Source organism: Myotis brandtii, unplaced genomic scaffold (genome assembly GCF_000412655.1).
Source record: "Myotis brandtii unplaced genomic scaffold, ASM41265v1 scaffold668, whole genome shotgun sequence".
NCBI lineage: Eukaryota > Metazoa > Chordata > Mammalia > Chiroptera > Vespertilionidae > Myotis > Myotis brandtii.
This window is the reverse complement of record NW_005370597.1, coordinates 3535069-3551203: the sequence shown is the minus strand read 5'-3', so window position 1 is coordinate 3551203 and position 16135 is coordinate 3535069. Positions and strand designations below refer to the sequence as shown.

The following is a 16135-nucleotide window of genomic DNA, read 5'->3' as shown; positions in this document are numbered from 1 at the left end:
TGGGCCTCCCGGAGTTCCGGAGTCGAGTCGCTGCCGGGGCTGGAACGGAGATGCAGCCGCCCTCCCGAAAAGTGAGCTTGGCCTGGGACGGGGGCTCTCGGCGGGCTGGGGTTGTGGTGGGATCCAGGGGGCACCCGACTCGCGGTGGGGACGAGTAGTAGGAAGGGGTCCGAGCCCGACCCAGAAGTAACCGAGGAAGCAGCTCGGCCCCTCCCCGGCCCCGCCTCCTCACCGCTGCCCGCGCGGAGTGTTTTTCAGGCCCCCGCGCCAGGGGTCTTCATCTTTTTCTTACCCCCGAAGGTGAAGCCGGCCCAGGAGGTGAAGCTTCGCTTCCTGGAGCAGCTGAGCATCCTTCAGGCTCGGCAGCAGCGGGAGGCGGATCTGCTGGAGGACATCAGGTAGACCCTGTCCCCACTCCACGTAACCCCATCTTCCCGGTCGCGCTCCGCCTCTTCTCCGACGTACTTGGGCCTGGGGGGTGGGGTAGGGGAGAAGCTGGCGTGAAGAGGTCGCCAAACTTAGCCCATTCACAGCCCTCACCCTGGGCCTGCCTCTCCAGATACCAGATTCCTCCCACCCCAATACATGCATAAACGCACAGGGACCCTCCCTCAACCCTCTTGATTTCACATCACTCCCTCTCCCACTCTTAGGACAGAAACCTCCTCCCTCTTCCAGACCTGTTGGAAGGCTGGCAGACAGTGTACCCAGGCCCCCATCAGTCCTCACCTGCAAGTCCACAGATGGTTCTCCGAGGGTGGGGAGGATCCTGCTGAGGCTCTGAGCAATGAGATGAGGTTGACCTGTGTTCCAGCTGCCTGCGGTGATCTCAAGGACTCTCTGTAGTCTCATTGCCTCCTGGTGCACACTCTAGGCCTGGCTCCCCTCTTCCTCCTGCCCTGGCTGAGCAAAGGATTAGGGGTAGAAGAAAAGGACCAAATAGTAACATCCCCTTCCCTCCCCCCTCTACCCCCCATCTCCACAGATCCTACAGCAAGCAGAGGGCAGCCATTGAACGGGAGTATGGGCAGGTATGGGACTCCTTTCTCTCTAAACCTACCCTTTTGTTCTAGCCTCCTTTACACCTCCACACATACTCCTGTTCTGGTCACGAGCAAATGCCTAGAGTCAGGCAGATTTCTATCAAATCCCTTTTGTGCTATTTATTCGATGTTGGACTACCCTGGTAGTAGTGTTCAAGTTACTTAACCTTTCTTGGCCTCAATTTCTTTCTCTGTAAAATGGGAATAACAATAATTGTTCCTTCATGTAGGGTTGTTGTAAGGGTGGAATAAGTTAGTGCCTGTAAAACACTTACAAAGTGAGAGGCACATGATACACATCTGGTGAGTGGCATTATTATATTCTCATCCCTATTCTCCCAGCTGGGGGGAGTCTTGGAAAGGGAACTGGGTCTGATGACTTTTCCTCCAGGCACTCCAGAAACTGGCTGGGCCATTCCTGAAGAGGGAAGGGTACCGGAGCGGGGAGATAGACAGCAGGTGGGTCCCATGGAGGGGGAGGGCAAGGGACCAAGAAGGGATGAGGGCTCAACCCCAGGAACCTGTGGGGATGAAGGCCCAGTGAGGGAGGAGGACATGTGAGCTGACACAGCAGCAGGAGAGGAGCTGACCCAGCAAGGACACTGTAGGTGGGGGTGGAGGGCATGAGTGATCCTTGTGGCTGAGCTAATGGGCTGATCGATTGAGGGCTCCCAGACAAGGGGGATGGGAAAGCACTCTGTCTCCCGTGGTGTTGGGGGTGGGTGTCTTGTGAAGCTTTGTAGTGCGCCCCTCCTCAACACAGACCTTCTCTGGGGAGAGGCAGGATGGTGTTTGGTGCCTGGCGCTGTCTGCTGGATGCCACCGTGGCTGGGGGCCAAGCCCGACTCCAGGCGTCTGACCGATACCGTGACCTGGCAGGGGGCACAGGGCGGAGTGCCAAGGAGCAGTTGCTGAGGAAGGTATGGCTCAGTAGAGGGGGTGAAGGAAGGGCTGGCTAGGGCTGTAAGTGGTCTGGGTCAGGACTCTGTGTGTCCATTCCCCTAGGGGGCAGAGAACCTCCAGAGGGCACAGGCCGAGGTGCTGCAGTCTGTCCGGGAGCTGAGCCGAAGTCAGAAGCTGTATGGGCAGCGGGAACGTGTGTGGGCATTGGCACAGGAGAAGGCGGCTGATGTCCAAGCCAGGTGGGGTCATAGGGAGTTAGTAGCCTGGGGTAGGGGTGAAGCGGGGGCCTAATCTTAACTCCTCTCTCTTTCCTGCATAGGCTGAACCGAAGTGACCATGGGCTCTTCCACACTCGGACCAGTCTCCAGAAACTCAGCACCAAGGTTTGGAGATGCAGGCGCACGTTGGGGCAGGGAAGGGGTGGGTAGAGTAGTCTAGTGGTTTGCAACCCAGGGGCATAAGTGTGAGAGACTGGGATGCATTCAGGCTTCCCTATTTCCTTGGTGGGTGATCTTGGTTAACTTCATTTCTTTGAGCTCGTTTTCTTCATCTATAAAATGAAAATAGTGCCTTTATTTTTCATTCTTTTCATATGCATTTATTGAGGACTTCTGTGTACTAAGCACTGTTCTAAACACTGGGATTCAATGGAGAACACTACCAATGGAGTTCCTGCCCTCATAGCCTGGTCAGGAGAAACAGATAGTAAAAAAAAAACAAAAAAAAACAAATAATCACATAAGTGAAAATAATCACATAAACCCCAGTGCTATGATAAAGGATAACAAGGGGCTGTAATTTAGAGGGACAGCTTCTCTGAACAGATGGCCTGAGTGTCAAGAAGGAGCCAGCCATGCAAAGATCATGGAAAGGCCAGGGGAAGAACATTCCAGGAGAGGAAATGGTGCAAAGGCTCGGAGGCAGGAATAACTTTGTAGGCTCCAGGAACTCAGAGACGGCCAGTGTGGCCAGAGCACTGTGAGCGAGGGGACAGACACTGAAAGAGGTCAGGGAGGTTGCAGGGGCCAGCTCCTGTTGGACCTGGTAGACCATGGTAAAGAGCAGCTGGGATTTTATTTCAAACTAGAGGCCCGGTGCACGAAATTCATGCATGGCAGGGGAGGGGGGTCCTTCAGCCCGGCCTGCACCCTCTCCAATCTGGAACCCCCTCAGGGGATGTCCAACTGCTAGCGGGATCAGGCCTAAACTGGCAGTTGGACATCCCTTTCACAATCCGGGACCGCTCGCTCCTAACTGCTCGCCTGCCTGCTTGCCTGATCGCCCCTAACCACCTCTGTCTGCTGGCCTGATGCTCCTAATGGCTCCCCTCCGGCCTGGTTGCCCCCTAACTGCCCTCCCCTGCCGGCCTGATAGCCCCCTAACTGCCCTCCCCTGCCGGCCTGTTTGCCCGCAGTTGGACATCCCTTTCACAATCCGGGACCGCTCGCTCCTAACTGCTCGCCTGCCTGCTTGCCTGATCGCCCCTAACCACCTCTGTCTGCTGGCCTGATGCTCCTAATGGCTCCCCTCCGGCCTGGTTGCCCCCTAACTGCCCTCCCCTGCTGGCCTGATCGCCCCCTAACTGCCCTCCCTTGCCGGCCTGTTCGCCCCCTAACTGTCCTCCCCTGCCATCCTCATCGCCCCCTAAATGCTCTCCCCTGCTGGCCTGATTGCCCCTAACCACCTCTGCCTCGGCCCCCGCCACCATGGCTTTGTCCAGAAGGACGTCCGGAAGATGTCTGGTCTAATTAGCATATTACCCTTTTATTAGTGTAGATGTACACAGATGCCCCTGGAGGATGTGTAAATTTTCAAGTATAGTGTCAAGCATCTCAATAATGTTAGAATCTATTCTGGAGCTGGTTGGCCTTGGAAGGACCCTAAGGGTTCAGGGTTCATGTTGACACCCTGTTTTCCCCTCCTAGCTCTCCACACAATCGGCCCAGTACTCCCAGCAGCTGAAAGTGGCCCGCAATGAGTACCTGCTGAACTTGGTGTCCACCAATGCCCACCTTGAACACTACTACCAGGAGGAACTGCCCGCGCTGCTCAAGGCCAGTGCCAGCCTAGGTCCCCCTGCCTCTCAGTGGGAAAGGGGGGAGGACTTTCCCTGCTTCCCACCAGCAGCAGGCTGGGTGGTGTTAGGGACCTAGCCTGCGTAGCGTCGGTAGAAAATACATAGTTGGGTTCTGGTTCTGCTTCTGACTGGTTGCATGACATTGTACAGGACACGTAACCCCTCTGAACCCCAGTTTCTTCATCAGGAATAAGCCCTGCTCTTGCCTCCTTTTAAGACTAATGGGGCTCAAGGGAGAAAATGGATGTGAAAATGCTTTTTAAATGGTTAAGTACTGTGCACACTAGGGCTTATTATTAGAAGCAATTAATAGTGTCTTATTCCTTTCCTCTTTCCCATACCTCATGCCCATCACCCATCCAAACCTGGACAGAGAGCTTGCTTTGTGGTAAAGGCCTGGGGGAAGGGTGGTGTCAGTATCTTGGGGTTCTTTCCAGGCCCTGGTCAGCGAGCTGTCGGAACATTTGAGGGACCCCCTGACCTTATTGAGCCGCACGGAGCTGGAAGCAGCAGAGATGGCCCTGGAGCAGGCCCGCCGTGGAGCACAGGCAACCTCCCAGGTGGGGGCTGTGCCCTGTACGAGCTCCCCAGAGATGCTCTTTACTCTCTCTCCGAAACAGACCACCCACTGCGTGTCTACTCCCTTTCTTCTCACCTTGTCCTTGCTTCCAAGAGGGGACAGGCTTGGAGAGGGAGCCAGTTCATGACTGACTGACTTCTTCCAACCCCCAGGTAAGCTGGGAGCAGGATCTGAAGCTCTTTCTTCAAGACCCCGAGGCATTTTCCCCCATACCACCTCAGAAGTTTCAGCCCGCAGGGAATGACCAGGTGAGACCTCCCTGATGGTCGGAACCAGGCCAGATGTAAAGGGGACTGTAGTTTAGGCCCATCCCCATGATCCTTCTGATGATATTAACTTAGTAACTTAAACCGTGGAGAGGGGGTTTCAGACTCCAGTTCACCTCCCTCCCACCAGACACAAATTAACACACTTAATTCCACCTTTCTGTCTCTTCACTGCACTATCCTCTTCATTCTACATCTGTCCCTCAACTTGGATCCCATTTCTGGAACTCTCTGTGTCTGTGTTCACATGAACGCACACCTGTGTCCACGGTCATAGGTGTGTACCCCACCTCTTTGTCCCTGTCCCTGGAGGTCGGGACAGAAAGCAGTAAAAAGGAGGGAACGGGAGGGAAGGGGAGTAGAGAAGGAGCAGCATCAGGTCCTCCCCACAGCCCTCGCCCCTCCATCATTCAGGTATGTGCCTTGGAGCTGGAGGGTGTTACTGGAGGTGTGGCTGGGGAGAGTGACCTGGAGAAAGAGGTTCAGCGCTGGACGAGTCGAGCTGCCCGAGACTACAAGATCCAGAACCACGGGCTTCGGGTGAGGAGTGGGGTGCAGGTGTCATGGGTGGACAAGGATATCTGAGAGATGGGGATCCTGGGGTCACTAGGGATGTCCTAGTGCAGGCATGAGGGGAGGGAAAGGTATTTTAAGCCAACAGTGTGGCAAAGTAGTTAAGAGCACAGCTTTTGGAGCAAGGCCCACCTGGGTTCAAATCCTGCTCTGTTACTTCCAGGTTATGTAACCCTGACTAAGGGAGTGACTTAACCTCTCTGCACCTGTTTCCTCATCATTAAAGCAGAACTAATAATAGCACCCACCCCATAGGGAAGATCAAATGCTATAATGCATATGAAGCCACTAGCAAAGTGCCAGGTCCATAGTAAGTTGTGTCCCATAGCATCTCCCTCACCCCGTCCTCTGCTTCCCATCCAGGTGCTGCAGCGGCTGGAGCAGAGGCGGCAGCAGGCTCCAGAGCGGGAGGCTCTGAGCATAGAGCAACGGCTGCATGAAGTAAGGCAGAGCATCCTGCGGGCACAGGTGAGACACCTGGGGGTTAGGGTCCTGAGATCCTACCTCCTCAGCCAACAGCCTCCTCCTCTCCTCTGTCTGATGGTGGGAGGAGGTAGGCAGGAGGTAGAGGGTGGACACATTTGGGGAGGCTCTACTCACCTTCCCAAAGCAAGCCCAGCCACAGACTTGATCCCCCTTCCCCATGCCAGGTGAGCCAGGTGAAGGGGGGTGCCCGGCTGGCCCTGCTGCAGGAGGCTGGCCTGGATGTACAGCACTGGCTGAAGCCAGCCATGACCCAGGCCCAGGACGAGGTGGAGCAGGAGCAGCGGCTCAGCGAGGCCCGGCTGTCCCAGAGGGACCTCTCTCCCACGGTGAGTTCCTTCTGCTCCCTACCCACACCCACCCAGGAGGGTAAAAGTCCCTAGTGGAGGGCAGGCCCAATGAAATGGGAATCACAACAGTACCTAAATCAAAGGGTTGTTCTGAGGCTTAAATGAAATCACTTAAGTATAATTCTTCACAGTTTATGGCATAGAGTCCTCAACTTATATTGAGTATAGGATGGTGGTTATGAGCCGAGGTTCTGGGGACAGACCATACGTGATTCGTCACTTATTAGCTGTGTGATCTTGGAAAGTGACTTAACCTTTCTGAGCCTCAGTTTTCTCATAAGTAAAACGAGGTTAATAGTTATACGGAATAACAGTGGGTTATGATGAAGTTTAAATAAGATCCGTAGTTAGCACTGTGCCTGGCACATAGTAAGCGCCCAGGACTCTAACTCTGCAGTCACTGTCAGTCTTACCCTGCCCTGTGGTGATTTTTCTTGTGACATCTGGTGAACGGATGGGTGGGGCTACCTTGGAGGAGGATGGAGGAGAGGGAGATACAATGGGTACTTGAGAGTGACAGTGACGTCTGTTCTCTGTTCCCCTCCCTCCAGGCTGAGGATGCTGAGCTCTCTGACTTTGAGGATTGTGAGGAGACTGGAGAGCTCTTTGAGGAGCCTGTCCCCCCAGCCCTGGCCACCAGACCCTTCCCCTGCCCCGCACATGTGGTGTTTGGCTATCAGGTGTGAATTGGGGGGTGGGGGCCTCAGATGGGCAGGGATGGGGGACAGCCGAGTCCTAAATCCTTCCTTGTGGGGCCAAGGCAGGACATGAGGATGAGCTGACTATCACAGAAGGCGAGTGGCTGGAGGTCCTAGAGGAGGGAGATGCCGACGAATGGGTCAAGGTGGGTATGGTCCCTGGGCTCTGACCTTGGGAGTTGGGGGCAGTGGAAGGGACTTCCCGGTGGCCCACAAGGACTCAGCCAAGCAGAGCTAGAAGCCTGAGTGGAGGAGGGTCAGGGCCATGGATATTATCTGTTCTTATTACTGGGTGAGCAGGCTCGGAACCAACACAGCGAAGTAGGCTTTGTTCCTGAGCGCTATCTCAACTTTCCCGACCTCTCCTTCCCTGAGAGCGGCCACGACAGCAGCATGCCCTTAGGGGCAGAGCCCACAGGTAAGAAAGGAGAATTCTGGGTCAAAGGGTGCTGGGTATGGAGAAGAGTTACTGAGTGGTTGTGACCCTAAGGTGTCATGGTCATGGGCACCACCACGACCTCCACCCCTCACCACCTCTCCCGGGTTTCTGCAGCATTTCTGGCTCGTGCCCTGTACAGCTACACGGGACAGAGCGCAGAGGAGCTGAGCTTCCCTGAGGGGGCACTCATCCGCCTGCTGCCCCGGGCCCAGGATGGAGTGGATGACGGCTTCTGGAGGGGAGAATTTGGGGGCCATGTTGGGGTCTTCCCCTCCCTGCTGGTGGAGGAGCTGCTTGGTCCCCTAGGGCCTTCTGAGTCTTCAGACCCTGAACAGGTGACGCACCCTGAGTTGACCCTCCTATTCCATTGAGGCCCCATGTTCATCTTAATGCTCCCTCCCCTCTCCAGGTTGACCTCCCATAGTGGCTTGGGCCTCCCCATCTCCTCTGGGTGGGCTGAGTAAAGGGAAACCAAGGCAGTCTTCCTAAGAGTTTGGTGGTGCTACTTTAGTGCTAGATAGATCTGAGTTCTGATGCCTATTACATTACCTTGGGCAGTTTTGACCTCGCTGAGCTTCTTTCTTTACGTGTAAAAAGGGAATAATACCTACTTCAGCAGGCTAACTATCCTGACTATGGATAATGGCGGTAAAGCCCTTAGCACGGAGGCCCACAGGAGGTGCTTTAAAATACAGTACTTGCCCTAGCTCAGTGGTTCTCAACCTTCTGGCCCTTTAAAACAGTTCCTCATGTTGTGACCCCAAACCATAAAATTATTTTTGTTGCTACTTCATAACTGTAATTTTGCTACTGTTATGAATCGTAATGTAAATATGATATGCAGGATGGTCTTAGGCAACCCCTGTGAAAGGGTCATTCGACCGCCAAAGGGGTCGCGACCCACAGATTGAGAACCGCTGCAGCTGGTTTGGCTCAGTGGATAGAGCATTGGCCTGTGGACCAAAGGGTCCTGGGTTCGATTCCAGTCAAGGGCATGTATCTTGGTCACAGGATCCACCCCAGCCCGGGCCCTGGTCAGGGCGCCTGCAGGAGGCAACCAATCGATGTGTTTCTCTCACATCAATGTTTCTGTATTTCCCTCTCCCACTCTCTCTAAAAGATCAATGGAAAAATATCCTCGGGTAAGGATTAACAAAAATAAATTAAATTAAAAAAAATACAGTACCTATTGTTATAATGCAGCGGGAAGAGTATAGGAGTGGAAATCAGGAGACCCTGGCTCTAGCCAGGACTCTGCCAGTAACTGGTTCTCTGATTTTGGATAGATGGCTTAATCTGAGTCTTGCCCCTAATATAGGAATCGTAAAGATCCCTGCCTCATGGGGTGGTGGTGAGGAGTGAATGAATTGGTGCACATGGAGTGCTAGCAGAATGCCTGGGACATAGTGTCAGTACACATTGGCTGTGGAAATGAGTATCAGCTACAACCCCCACCCAGATACAAGCATTTGGCACTCTTGGTATTGGGGAGTGATGGGACAGGAACCGAAGATGGGATGAGAGGACAAGCTGGTGAAACCTTCCCATGTGCCAGAAATAACTATGCCCCCTCATCCTCAGATGCTGCCATCCCCTTCTCCTCCCAGCTTCTCCCCTCCTGCACCCACCTCTGCTTTGGATGGGGCCCCTGCACCTGTCCTGTCTGGGGGTAAGTAGAGGGAACTAGGGGTTTGGGGAGGGAAAGAGGCTGGAAGGAGGAATCTTGGGATGCCTGGGTTACGCTTGGCTCTTTTCCTCGCCCTTGGGAACCTCTGCCATCAGGCTCATTGAAGCGTGATAGTGAGAAAAGCTTGGGCTGTGAGGCCAGGCCCAGTGTTCCCACTCCACTCCATGACTCCCTAGTGTGTGATTTGGGATGAAATGTTTAACATGTCTGGGTCTTTACAGAGTGGAGTTGTTGTGAGTTAAAAAGATGTCTGTAGAGCCCTAGCTGGTTTGGCTCAGTGGATAGAGTGTCAGCCTGCGGACTGAAAGGTTCCGGGTTTGATTCCAGTCAAGGGCACATGCCCAGGTTGTGGGCTCAATCCCCAGTGGGGGCATGCAGGAGGCCGCTGATTAATGATTCTCTTTTATCATTGATGTTTCTATCTCTCTCTCTCCCTTTCCCTTCCTCTCTAAAATTAATAAAGTCATTTTTTAAAAAAGCTGTCTGTAGAGTGTCCAGCATTGTGTCTGGCACATAGCAAGCATGCAAGCCATGGCTTTGTTCTCATTCTTTTAAAAATTAGCCAGCTGCTTCTACAGTGTTTTCCCAATACACATCCTCTGCTCTTAAGTCTTTTTGAATGTTGCAAACACCTGGGTTTGTGTCATAATTTTCCTTCTTGAAGTGTTCACCTTTGCTAAAGCCTTCCGGTACTTACACTCTCTTCACAGAGCCTCCTTCCATAGCTCACTTGGAATGATTCAGCACTCAACCATTCATTGTGCTTGTTGTGTTTCATTATTGGGTTCCAGGCAACTACTGGGGTGGGGGTGCTGTGGATCCCACCTCCCCTTCTCTGAAAGCTTGTGCAAGGCTGATTATACAGTAGGTGCCCCATAAGTGTTGAGGATGGATAGACTGATGGACTCTATGGCCAAGTTGGTGATTATTTGTTAATTCAACAAGTATTTACAGAGTGCCACTGTCTTAAGTGCTGATGATATAGCAGTGAATAAAACAAAGTCCTGTTTCCAGACCAAGACCTGGACTGCCCTGGACCCCTGGACATGATGGCGCCTCGACTCAGGCCGGTAAGAGCCTCTTCCTGGAGGAGACTGTGTAGAGAGGGGTCATTCCAACTTGTCCTGTTTGGTCTGTAGGGCTGAGGGAACAAACAGGGACGTCCCCAATAGAGGCCTCTGGAGCACTGACTGTGTGTTCCCTACAGATGCGTCCACCGCCTCCCCCACCAGCTAAAGCCCCAGATCCTGGCCGTCCAGATCCCCTCACCTGAAGCCAGGGGTACTACTGCCCCCAGAGATGCTGCTGCTGCCCTGTCTCCGTGCTGTCAGAGACCACCCTTCAGTGATCCGGAGTGACACAGCCAGAAGCTGGAATCCCCCCCATTTCTGCTCTTATCTCCAGGGGTAGAAACTGCCCCTTTCCCAATTCTGGGTCTGGGTCTCCTCCTTTTCCCCACATTGTCCGTTCTCTTACTGTCTCTAGGGCTTGAACTACCCCTTTCTTTTTTACCACCACTCCAGCTCTAGAGTGGTGAAATACCCTGAAATCTTTGGGGCTGGACCCCATCCCCCAAAGTCTTGAGTGGCTCTGGACAGTGTGTCTCCACCTTGGCTCTGTGACCCACCCCACTCCAGATGCCAGGGCCACAGGGCTTGGGGGCTGGGACGGGGCAGACCTGTCAGAAGGAGTTGGAGCCATTATGTGAAACAACTGTAATGGTCCGAGCAGATTTATTGACAGTGAATAAAGGGCAGGGGGCCTAAGGTGCTATTGCTTTAGGGGGCCTGATCCCAGTTGCCACACTCTAGCATATGGAGCGAGGTGATGGGGAACGTGGGTCAGGCAGCCTGTTGGCAGGCAAGGAAAGGGGACTGAGGGCCAGGGATGGGGGTGGGGGTGGGTGCCTTCTCCCAATGTCCTCCAGGCTGAGACGGATTAGGACCGGTCCCTCAGCTGGGGGCAGTGCTGTCCAGTGGAAAGGAGGGGCTTCATGGCCACCCAGCCCCTGGCTCTGCAACTGGTAGTTCTTCGGCAATGAAGAAGGAGGCTTGGGGAAGAGGAAGGGTAATAGTGTTGCCTCCCAGTCAAGTTGTATTCCAGCTTTTCCCTGGAGGCTGTGGCACCTTCCCTATTCCCTGGAGCACATGCCTGCTCCCCACCACCAAACCAAAGACTATGTAGCAAAGGAAAAGCCTGCAGTTTACCTTGGGGGGTATGGGCAGCCAGCCAATGGGCTTAAGTAGTGTAAGTAGGGGGTGGGAGGATGAGATTATCTGACTTGAAGCCCAGGCACACTTACCTCACACACCTTTTGCTCCCCGTGCTGGAGACACCTGAGTGAGAGGAGGGGTCAACAGTAGGAGAATAGGATGTGAGTCATATCAGTGCACCCCATCCCCAGAGTAAAGGGCAGTAAGAGCTCAGCCCACCACAGCCCTGGCCATGTCTTCATACCTGGTGATCTGATGTGTCCGGTTTGTCTGGCTGTCCATTGGCCTCTTGACTGGCCAGCCCTGGGCTTGGGCCCCTCCCTCCAGCCGCCAGCGGTGACTCTGCAGAGGCTCCAGGGTTCCCTCCAAGTGCACAAGGGACTAGGTTGCTGTCCCTGAGTCCATTCTGCACTGCGGGGCTGGCAAGGGCCTGGGGCTGTGGCCTCTCAGGGGGCAGGCTTTCAATGGCTGGCATCTCTGCCCTGGACTGTCCTTCCCCAGACCCTTGGCTGCCCCCTGGGTCCTGCCCCCCACCAGACCCCAAGCTCCTGTCTGTGGGGGAGCCATCATGATGCTCATGCAGTCCATAGCGCCTCTCAATGTGTGTCACCCGGAACCTGGGAGGGAAGGGAACACTGGGTCTTAGGATCACAGCTCAGGGGCTGCTTGGCCCTCCCCTCCAACCAGGGATATCTTTGGTTTGATGGCCACTTCCCTCTAGCCTCGGGCAGCGGAGATGTCAGATTGTGGGGCATACTGTATAACCTACTCTTGCTGTAGGTCACAATCCAGGAGTAGAGAGGTGGGGCCCACCTTTGGAGTCAGGATCCCCCACCTCAACCTCCCCTCTACGGCACTCTATCCCCACCTGCCCACAGAGAAAACGGTGGTCTCCCCAGGCCGGGCACGGCTCTTTCCTTCCTTGGAGCGTCCCTGACGGACAAGTGGGGGCCTCTTGTTGCGGCTGCAGTGGATGCAAGGGGCTGCAGAGCCCAGGTGCACTGTGTGATGATGGGAGGGGGCTCCATCCTGCAGGCTGGAAGTGGCATCCACGCTGGACAGTAGAGAGGAAGGGAGCAGGGGTGACATTTCCATTTCTCTTCCTGTTCTGTTTGTTTCTGTTCTTTCAGCGTGCTCCTTAAGCCTCCAGATGCCCACTTTCCCCAGGCCCCAACATTCTTTTCTGTCTTTATCCAATAAACTCAATATTAAGATGGTAGTGATCACGTGTTCTCCTTCCCAGAGCTGTTTTCTAAAAAGAGGGCAGTGCTTAACCCAAAGGAGTGGCACAAAGGGTGAATGGAAAGCTTGATGATATCCAGAAGGGAGGTATGATTTGAAGGACTTGAGATTTCTATATAAACTTATTTCTTCCTATAGGTTAGCCAGCTTTGCCCTCCCCCGACCCCAAACATGCGAGGAGACTGGGAGAGGATTGTGCTGGAGGAGAGGGTACTCTCCAAGGCAAGCTAAGTCATGCTGGCCTTTGTTTCCAGCTCACCTGGACAGCTGCACTGTCCCTTCTCCTTCACTGTCCCCCAGCATCTCCTTCAAGGCCTCAGCATTGGCTGAGGGGAGAAGGAAAAGAAGGAGTCAGTGGAGGTGGAGGTGGAGGTCAGGGCAAGAGAAAGTCAGGAGGTGGGGGGTGGGGCGCTTACACCCACCTTCATTTTGGATGATACAGCGAACAATCCTCTCTACTGTGTCCTCATTCATGTCATCGTCGTCAGCTAAAGGAAGAAAAAAGTTGACAAGGAATTGGAAGTGAGTCAGCTTTGGGGGACATTACCAGGTGGCTCCTGTGGCTTATTGCTCAAGATATAACCGTGTGCCTATTTGTCATCGTGCTGGGCATTAGCATTTCAGGGGCCAAGGCAGAAAAGATGAGAAAGTCAATGGGAGCCCAAGATTACCATCAGTGGGCCCTACCCACCCATGCTGCCTTCTCTAGCCTTGCTTTCAGGGCGGTGTCACCCCACTTCACTTGCTGACCCAAGGAAGCATCACTAGGCCTTTTGAAGGCTTGGTTGGGACTTGACTGGGTCTGTTGGCCAGGAAGGCAGACAGAGGTGTGGGGACAAGGGTAAGGAAAAAGGTGACTGAGCCGGGTTCTAGGCTCCTCACTCACGGGGCTGGAGCTGGGTGTCATCAGGCTCCGAGCCCCTGGATGTGCGGCAGCGGTAACCCTTCTTCTTGAGCACGTGGCAGATCATGAAGCCCACGAGGCCCATGAGGAAGAAGACCAGCACAAGCAGGAAGAGCATGTACAGCCCATGTTGGGGTGGCTCCAGGTCAGGCTGTGGTTCCGCCATGAGGCCCTGGGGGGCGAGCGCGGGCCAGGGCGCCTCCCGGGGTTTGGGGGCTGCAGCTAGGGTTGGGGGAGGGATAGAAATGTCATCCTCAGGATCTGAAACAGGCAAGCCTCGGAGGTCCAGGCCCCCCCCCCCCCCCCCAGGGTTTTTCCCCCCCCCCCCCCACCAGGGAGCTGTCCGGGCCAGGGGTGCTAGACCGCGGCTGCGCAAGCCCTCTCCCCTGGTCCCGCTTTCCCGACGCCCACAGCGTTCCCCTTCCCAGTTTGTCCTGCGCTCCCGTCCCTTCCAAGGACACTACAGAGCGAGATGGGACGGAATTCGCAGACGGTCAGCGCAAGAATCGCGCCTGAGTCAGCGGCCGCACCTCCTCCGCCCCGCCTGAGCCAGGCCTCTGCAGCCCCTCTCTAATCTGTACTCCAGCACCCGCCCCCCTTTCGGTCCCTCCCATTCTGACCACCTGGCCCACCCAGTACCGGTGGTTTGGTTCTGGCTCCGGCTCCGGCTCCTGCTCGGGTTCCGGCTCCAGGGGCGTCCTAGTCCGGCTCAGGGCCCCCGACGCCCTCCCGGCTCTCATCCCTCTCTTCCTTCCCCTCCCCCCTTCGCCGCCTCACCGGCTCCGGGCTGCGACTGCAGATACCGGTGCCGCGGCAGGCGGGGGGGAGGGAAGGATGGAGAGGGATGCCGCCTGGCTGGGAGCAGCGGCAGGTTCCCGACAAATCCGGCCCCGGAAAGGGGAAGAGATGGGGTGCGCCGCCGCAGCCACCCTGGGTTCCCAAAAGCCTTCGCCCGACGCCGGCCCAGGACTAGGGGGCGGAGCGCAGGTGTGCGGGGCGGAGAGCGAGGGCCTTGCGCGCTTGTGAACGCAAATGTGGTGTGCGCGTGACTGCGCCGGGCCCCCCCGGGGAGTGTGCGGCGCCGAGCCTGGGTCCGGGTGGGGTGGCGAGGCGTCAGGCGAGCGTGTTCTCTAGTCTATCCCGCACGCCCGGCGCGGCTCCTGCCCCTAGATACCCCGGCCGGGTGGATAGCCTGGAATCTTCCCAGTGGCCGGGGGAAGCCGGCTTTCTGCACCCGAGAGGGGCGGTGTGGCCGGCTCTCCCGTGCCTTCTAGAGAGGTGACCACGGCCTGCACCCGGTTTAGGACAGGTGGCTGGACGGGATGTCTCGGCTTCTCGAGGATTTAACCCCCGCCTGGGAGGAAATGGCCCTGGCATCCCAGAATCGATGCCACCTGTCTTCTGCCCAAGCCCAGACGCTCACGCCCAGAACTAGCCGCAGGGGGCGTGGCCTGGGCGTGGCCCAGAGGAGGCGGGGCCTGGATTCCCGGTTCCGCAGAGGCAGGCGACGTGCTTACGCAGCACGTACGACGGGAGGTGGGGCCGGCAGCCGGGCGGGCGGCTGAGGCGCGGGGCCCGGGCCCGCCGGCACCATGGCCAAAACCGTGGCCTATTTCTACGACCCGGACGTGGGCAACTTCCACTACGGTGAGGGAACAAGGTGGCACCCGAGGGGTTCGGGACGCGGAGGGTTGGAGGCTGGGGCTACAACTGACGAACTCTCTTCTCTGCTCCCAGGGGCTGGGCACCCTATGAAGCCTCACCGCTTGGCACTGACCCATAGTCTGGTCCTGCACTACGGTCTCTACAAGAAGATGATCGTGAGTTCCGCCGCCTCTGCTGGGGATTGAGGGTGGGGGCGAGCTGCGGCCCTAAAGCCAGGTAGGCCGCACTGAATGCACCGAGTGAGACCCACCCAAGAGTGTGGGTGGGGGCAGGCTGGATAGAAGGCACCAGGAGCACCCCCACCCCCACATGCAGAGTGCTGGTGAGCGCACCCACCCATTTCATGGGAGCTACTCTTTCACCTTAGGTCAGCCACCCTTTGACCTCAGGTGGACTCACACTGGGCGAGTTAGGGTGGAGTGGGGCTGGTTTGAAGACTGAAGGTGTTTTTCTCCCCAGCATTTTTGGGGTGTGGGCAGTGCTTTAGCCTCAGAGAAGGGAAAGGGGATGTGAGGTTTACCCTCAGTTTCTATCCCTTCTCCTCTGCAACCCGGCTCCACCAACAAGGAGCTGAAGCTCCAGGAAGGACCATAGCCCTCCGTGTAAATGTGTATGTGAAGGGTAGCAGATGTCCTGGGTATTACCTTTTCAACCTAGAATACCCCCACACAGGTAGCCACTACCCAACCCTTCATCTCCCAGGGAAACATGCTGTCTGTCCCAGGCTTGGGATTTGTAGCTGTCATACCCGGTTATAACAGTTAAGCTCAGCCCTCATGCGTTGCAAGGGGAATTAGTCAAAGTATGAATGAGTGTCCACTGCTCGTGCGGAGGCACAGACAAGTGAATTGGTCATAGAAGAGATTGAGGTGATGTTGGTGCGTGAATCTATGAATTCCTGAAATCTTGTGCTGGTATGTGCCTATGTACATTTTCTGGGGAGAGAAAGGCTTTTTGGTTTTGCCCAATTTCTAAAGAAGTATGTGACCCCCCCCCCCCCCAAAAACATAAG

General features: G+C 55.6%; 3 protein-coding genes across 7 annotated transcripts in view; 2 read left to right on the top strand and 1 right to left on the bottom strand.

Moving 5' to 3' along the window:
• The first annotated feature begins 7 nt into the window (after positions 1-7).
• Positions 8-11067, top strand: FCHSD1 (FCH and double SH3 domains 1). 3 transcript variants are annotated; one of them, XM_005881079.1, is made up of 20 exons: positions 8-71; positions 301-398; positions 986-1031; positions 1435-1502; positions 1828-1963; positions 2049-2185; positions 2266-2329; positions 3872-4000; positions 4461-4583; positions 4756-4851; positions 5284-5409; positions 5806-5910; positions 6093-6254; positions 6827-6955; positions 7036-7119; positions 7274-7391; positions 7527-7747; positions 8994-9081; positions 10114-10169; positions 10307-11067. In XM_005881079.1, exons 1-20 carry the CDS (start codon positions 51-53, stop codon positions 10370-10372), a joined length of 2073 nt encoding a protein of 690 aa, XP_005881141.1. In that variant the 5' UTR covers positions 8-50; the 3' UTR covers positions 10373-11067. The 3 variants fall into 3 exon arrangements, with proteins under 3 accessions (XP_005881141.1, XP_014384608.1, XP_014384609.1); XM_014529122.1 differs by having other exon boundaries at positions 1807-1963; XM_014529123.1 differs by lacking the exons at positions 8-71; positions 301-398; positions 986-1031 and having other exon boundaries at positions 1432-1502; positions 1824-1963.
• Positions 10816-14849, bottom strand: RELL2 (RELT-like 2). Of its 3 annotated transcripts, XM_005881082.2 has the most exons (8): positions 14098-14848; positions 13441-13680; positions 12977-13042; positions 12814-12880; positions 12181-12366; positions 11557-11929; positions 11402-11435; positions 10816-11149 (listed from the first exon to the last, which is right to left on the bottom strand). In XM_005881082.2, exons 2-7 carry the CDS (start codon positions 13622-13624, stop codon positions 11403-11405), a joined length of 909 nt encoding a protein of 302 aa, XP_005881144.1. In that variant the 5' UTR covers positions 13625-13680; positions 14098-14848; the 3' UTR covers positions 10816-11149; position 11402. The 3 variants fall into 3 exon arrangements, with proteins under 3 accessions (XP_005881144.1, XP_005881146.1, XP_005881145.1); XM_005881084.2 differs by lacking the exon at positions 13441-13680 and having other exon boundaries at positions 14098-14846; XM_005881083.2 differs by having other exon boundaries at positions 10816-11929; positions 14098-14849.
• A 118-nt stretch (positions 14850-14967) lies between these two features.
• HDAC3 (histone deacetylase 3) overlaps positions 14968-16135 on the top strand; it is a 14782-nt gene continuing 13614 nt past the window's right edge. The window contains exons 1-2 of the mRNA XM_005881078.2: positions 14968-15105; positions 15196-15278. Coding sequence (XP_005881140.1) covers positions 15051-15105; positions 15196-15278 — 138 coding nt within the window. The 5' untranslated portion in view covers positions 14968-15050. The remainder of the gene's footprint in view (positions 15106-15195; positions 15279-16135) is intronic.